Source organism: Helianthus annuus, chromosome 16 (genome assembly GCF_002127325.2).
Source record: "Helianthus annuus cultivar XRQ/B chromosome 16, HanXRQr2.0-SUNRISE, whole genome shotgun sequence".
In the NCBI taxonomy this organism is placed as follows: Eukaryota; Viridiplantae; Streptophyta; class Magnoliopsida; order Asterales; family Asteraceae; genus Helianthus; species Helianthus annuus.
Window position 1 is genome coordinate 107,893,851 of NC_035448.2, and position 6,661 is coordinate 107,900,511.

Consider the following 6,661-nt stretch of genomic DNA (forward strand, 5'->3'; position numbering starts at 1 on the left):
GCTCATGATCGAACCCCCCTCGGTGGATTTGTCACCATCATTATCCTTTAAGAGTTGAACTCCAACTGGATCCACACCGTTTTGAAACTCATTATCATTTAGCACCACCCATTTTTTTTAAAGCGTTGAAATTTTTATAAATATCTTCTGAAGTGGTCCAACTTTTCTTAACGTATTCTGAAGTAGTCCAACTTTTGGAGAAACAGGAGGTCAGTTTCCATTTTTTGTTACTAAAATTAGGTAACTATTCTTGTTATTCCATTATACAAACCAAACACACACTTATCATGTCTCAAATTCAAGAAGTAGCCTACCTCCAAATCCCACTTCAAACTATCAAACTGGCCACCAACGACTTTTCCCAACAAAATTTCATCGGGCAGGGTGGATTCGGGAGGGTTTACAAAGGCGAGCTACCGCACCCCAACAGTGAGGTCGTTGCTGTAAAGCGGTTAGATAGAATACACGGCCAAGGACAAACTGAGTTCATAAAGGAGATTGTAACGCTCGCTAGCTACAAACACGATAACATTGTTTCTATCATTGGGTTTTGTGACGAAGATGGCGAGAAAGTCCTGGTTTACAAGTATGAGGTTAACGGAAGCCTTGACAATCATCTGGCCAACCCAGACCTAACATGGGAGCAACGCCTTCGAATATGTATTGATGCGGCTCGTGGACTTAAGTATCTTCATGATGATGTGGGGGTGGGCCATAGATTGATCCACCGCGACATTAAGAGTGGTAACATCTTGCTGGATGAGGACTGGAAAGCAAAAATTTCAGATTTTGGATTGTGTAAAGTAGGGCCGAGGAATGAACAGTTCTCTTTTCTTGTCACGCTGGCTGCTGGCACTTATGGATATATAGATCCACAATACATGCAGACCGGTGTACTTACAAAAGAATCTGATGTGTATTCGTACGGCATAGTATTGTTTGAAGTGTTATGCGGAAGACTTGCTATGATCGCAAGCTATTCAGACCATCGTACATTTCTACATCATTTGGTAAAACGTCACCTTAGTGATAGAAAACTACACGAAATCTGCTTCGCAAATCTGAATGGACATATTGTTGGAATTTTTCGTGTAACTTTTAGAAAATAATTTTTACTCAATTTGTCAAACAAACTGAGCGCAGCGGAAAACATGTACACGAGGTTCGGTTCTAAACCGATTCCACCAGTGATCTCATTACAATCAAAATAGGTTAAAATAAAATAAAGAATCGTGACATCCAAAAAGACACCTTGGTTCAACGAACGATCTCGCTAGATGATCATTGACCACGAAATCATATTTGTTCGTTTGAAACAATTTCAAACGAAACCTTTAAACTAAGAAAAATAAAGTTCAAAAACTTTAGTTACCTTTTTGCGTAATCGAAGAAACAAATGATTTGTTTGTACATACGAATTAGAACTTCATGAATTGAATTGTTGCTTCTCTTCTTGTACTTTTCGACAGCCAATCCCCAAAACCCCTTTTTGTTTAACAGCAATAGTACGAAGTATATATCTCAATATATGCTTCAATTAAGAGTCATATAATAAGATTCTTTTTGTAAGCATACCAGCTCTCCTCAATTCAAGTTCCGTATATATTATACATATATGATTTGAGAGTTTTATTTTGAGACTAATTAGTAAATCCTTTTTCTTTTGTTTTTAAAGATATACAAGGATTAGGAATTGTAATCTAATCACAACACCTCCATAATTATCTCCTAATTAAAACAATATTACTTCTTTTTCTTTTAATTATCTAATAATTAATAATTATATATATATATATATATATATATATATATATATATATATATATATATATATATATATATATTATAATTAACAAATTAATTATAATATTTACCCAGCTCTTTGTAATTATTCTAAATAATTACCCTTTTCTTTTATTACGCTTTTATTTCGTGATCCGGTGATTAACAATTAAAACACCGTTACATGTTCGTTGCCCAAAGTGTAACTCTTTGGGTCGTACCTTGACGGCAACATTGAATTATAATCGACAATTGAACATTATATCCAACAATCTCCCACTTGGTCGATTGGCCGATTAAGTTTCAATGTAGACAATAGTGGGTGCCTAGCTGCATCATATTGCCCCCGGCAAGGTATGACAAATTTATGTCAACTAATTCTTTGCACTAATCAAACCTTTGGTTATGCAAATAGTATAGCCCGGGTTATCGACTCATTTATCCCTCTGTATTGAACACTTGTTGAACATGAGACATGGATCCAATTCATTCTCATATATTATTCAACCATTTCTAATTTCGTTCCTGATTTGAAGTGGTTTATCAAACTACTACTAGTTCGAGCGTGGCCACGCGTTAACACCAGTTCAAACCAACGAAAGGCGCCAGAGTGTTCCTCTCCTAAGTATAGAAGCACAGATCCCTTTGGCTACAAACAATCCCACTAAACTTCAGATCATTCCCAAAACTATCCTTATTACTGCCAGTTACGTACAGCGTTAGATAGAATCAAAGAGCAACCATTCATTTAAGTTAGTTCTAGTATGCACCGCAGGTCTAAGGATACAATGATCGTACCTATTCAAAATGTCTTATGACTAAGATCCATGAAGATCATTTTGAAACGAGTTACGCCCAATATGATTCAACTAATCATATTAATGAATATGGTTCTCAACACTTTGAGTATCCATTATGGATCAACCATCTAATTCAAAATAGTCTTTTACCAGATTGGTTCTCACGAATCTGATAGACTACGGACATTTTAGAATACAATATTCATAGATACTTAACGTACTAATATTTGAACACAGATATAATAGTTTAAAAGACATTCAACCATTAAATTCAAATAAACATAAAATACTGTTTACAGTTCAAAATGCACCAAATTACTAAATTACAAAATCAGACCCACTGTCTAGCATATCTAAGACCTATACAATCAGCATGCTTCTCGTGTCTCACCTGAGGTATAGGCTTAGTAAACGGGTCCGCTAGATTCTGATCAGTATCAATTTTCTCTACTACGATGTCTCCTCTTTCCAAAACTTCCCGTATGTAATGGAATTTTCTGAGAATATGCTTCGTGCTGTGATGCGACCTTGGTTCCTTTGCCTGAGCAATTGCACCTGTATTGTCGCAAAATATCTCGATAGGCTTCTGTATGCTTGGTATAACTTCGAGATCAGCAATGAACTTTTTCATCCAAACAGCTTCCTTAGCAGCTTCTGAAGCCGCTATATATTCTGATTCAGTGGTCGACTGGGCCACCACGCTTTGCTTAGAACTCTTCCAAGTTATAGCACCACCATTTAAAGTAAAAACATAGCCCGTCTGAGATCGTGAATCGTCACGATCCGTTTGGAAGCTTGCGTCAGTGTAACATTTTACTTTCAGCTCTTCTTCCAAACCGCCAAATATCAGAAACATATCCTTAGTTCTTTTTAAGTACTTTAGGATATTTTTCACAGCAATCTAGTGACTTTTACCAGGATTTTGTTGATATCTGCTAGTCAAGCTCAGAGCAAACGATACGTCCGGTCTAGTACATAACATGGCATACATGATGGAACCGATAGCAGAGGCATATGGAACCTTTTTCATATCCTCTTTATCTTTGTCCAATTTGGGACACTGATGACTATTTAGTACGGTTCCACTTGCCATTGGCAAGAGACCCTTCTTGGAATCTTGCATCGAAAAGCGCTGAATGACCTTATCGATATACGTACTTTGACTAAGTCCAAGTAGCCGCTTAGATCTATCTCTATAAATCTTTATTCCTAGAATATAAGCAGCTTCTCCAAGATCCTTCATTGAGAAACATTTACCAAGCCAGGATTTAACGTCCTGCAACATTGGGATATCGTTTCCAATGAGAAGTATGTCATCTACATACAGGATTAGAAAAGTAATAGAACTCCCACTTGCCTTCTTGTAAACACACGGCTCATCTTCATTTTTGATAAAACCAAATTGTTTGATTTTCTGATCAAAACGAAGATTCCAGGTTCGAGATTCTTGTTTCAGTCCATAAATGGATTTATTCAACTTGCAAACTTTCTTAGGATTCTTAGGATCTACAAAACCTTCAGGCTGCTCCATATAGACATCTTCTGTAAGGTGTCCATTTAGGAACGCGGTCTTGACATCCATTTGCCATATCTCATAGTCATAATACGCGGCTATGGCAAGTAGAATCCTAATAGACTTAAGCATGGCTACTGGCGAGAAGGTTTCCTCATAATCAACTCCTTGAGTCTGAGTAAAACCTTTAGCAACCAATCGAGCCTTATAGGTTTGCACATTTCCATCCATATCTGTTTTCAACTTGAAAACCCATTTACTTCCTACAGTCCGACATTCGGGAGGAAGTTCAACCAAATCCCAGACTTGGTTGTCATACATGGATTGCATCTCGACGCCCATGGCTTTGAGCCATTTTTCAGATTCATTACCTGAAATCGCAGCTTTGTAGGTTGAGGGCTCTTCTTGATCAATTATCAAGACGTACCTATCAGGTGAATACCGATTAGGTTCATGACGATCCCTCGTACTTCTGCGGACGCCTAGTGTTACATCAGATTCCTGAATCCTATCAGGTTCAGATCCAACAACATTTTGTTGAGAGGCAGATTCGACTATTGGTTGATTAATTTGTGGTTCTCGAATTTCCTCAAGATCCACAAGATTATCTCCAATTCCTCGCGCCATAAGCTCATCCTCTAGGAATGTTCCTCGACGCTTAGTGAAAACTCTATTTTCAGTAGGATTATAGAAATAATAACCAACCGGGTATGCATATCCAATGAAAACAACTTTTTCACCGCGAGGATCAAGTTTGTCCGAAGACTCACTGGTAACATAAGCGTTACATCCCCATATGCGAAGGTAAGAGACTTTAGGTGGTTTACCATGCCACATCTCATATGGTGTCTTTTCTACCTTTTTAGTAGGAGCAATATTTACAAGACGTGTAGCAGTTTCAAGAGCATAACTCCAAAAGGAGTGTGGTAAGTTTGTACGACACATCATTGATCGAACCATATCTAATAAGGTTCGATTTCTCCTCTCAGACACACCATTGAGTTGTGGTGTTCCGGGTGGAGTTAGTTGGGATATAATCCCACACTTCTTGAGATGTTCATCAAACTCTTGATTAATGTATTCACCACCTCGATCGGATCGAAGTGCCTTAATCGTTTTCCCTAGTTGATTCTGTACTTCATTTTGGAATTCTTTGAACTTTTCAAAGGTTTCATGTTTAAACTTCATAAGATAAACATATCCATATCTACTATAATCATCAGTAAATGTAACGAAGTATCTTTCCCCGTTCCTTGACATAGTCCTGAATGGACCACATACATCAGTATGTATGAGTCCTAACAGGTCTTTGGCCCTTTCACTAGTTCCGGTAAAAGGGGCCTTAGTCATCTTGCCACTTAGACAACATTCGCATAAATCATAAGTCTCCTGACCCATGGATTCTAGAATCCCTGCGGTCTGGAGCTTCCTCATGCGATTAATGTTAATATGGCCAAGACGACAATGCCAACGATATGCTTGATTAAAGCTAGTTTTAACACGTTTAGAGGAAAGAGAGCATACTATATTGTTTGATCTATTGTTAGAAGTATCTATTTCATAGACACCATTGTGAGGCTTAGCCTCAAAATAGAACACACCATTTAAAAATGCAGAAATGCTACCATTAACAATATCAAAAGCATAATTAAAACCTTGTTCTCTTAAAGCAGAAACAGAAATAATATTCTTAGTCAAACTAGGAACATAAAAAACATTGTCTAAAGTAATAAACAATCCAGAAGGTAATTCAAGAATAAATTCTCCAACTGCCTTCACAGCAACATTCTGCCCGTTCCCAACGTGCAGCTCTAAGTCACCCTGCTTCAGCTTCCTAATCCTTTTTAGTCCCTGCAAATCATTACAAATGTGAAAACCACATCCAGTGTCAAACACCCAAGATTTGCTCGAAAAGGAAAATAGATCAATAACATGTATACCTGAGGATTCTCCAATCTGCAGCTTCTTAAGCTTCAACTCAGCCAGGTACTTGGGACAATTCCTCTTCCAATGCCCGATCTCATCACAGTGAAAACACTTGGCATCTTTATGAGGCTTTGCCTTAGGAGTGGCAACCTTTTTGCCTTTGCCCTTGTCTTGCTTACTCGCCTTGCCTTTTCCTTTGGATTGCTTCTTCTTGGTAATTCTTCCTTCCCTGATCACCAGCACTGGATTGCCCTTAGTTGGGATGTTTGTCTCAGCAGTTTTTAGCATCTGATGCAACTCTGGGATCGTTCTTTCCCACCCATTCATATTATAGTTCATTACGAACTGATGATATGAATTGGGTAGCGAGTTAAGGATCACATCCGTAGCTAACTCATTACTAAGGGGTGCGTTCAGACGCTCCAGTTGATCAACGAAAGACTTCATTTTCAGTACATGAGCACTGACCGAAGTACCTTCCTGCATGCGACATGTAATGAGAGATCTCATCACCTCAAAACGCTCATGACGAGCTTGCTGCTGAAACATGTTTTTCAGCTGCTCACTCATCTCATATGCGCCCAAGTTTTCCAGATTCTTCTGAAGTTCTGGAATCATCATAGCAAGCATAAGACATGTC

At 38.1% G+C, this 6,661-nt stretch overlaps 1 protein-coding gene across 1 annotated transcript; it reads left to right on the forward strand.

Moving 5' to 3' along the window:
• Nucleotides 1–287: 287 nt before the first annotated feature.
• On the forward strand, nt 288–1,109 carry LOC110914915 (probable receptor-like protein kinase At5g38990). Its single transcript, XM_022159535.2, has one exon. It carries the CDS (start codon nt 288–290, stop codon nt 1,107–1,109), a length of 822 nt encoding a protein of 273 aa, XP_022015227.2.
• Nucleotides 1,110–6,661: the final 5,552 nt, after the last annotated feature.

Bases quoted from the DNA above. Each gene is read 5' to 3' on its own strand.
- LOC110914915 (XM_022159535.2), top strand. From the start codon at position 288: ATGTCTCAAATTCAAGAAGTAGCCTACCTCCAAATCCCACTTCAAACT.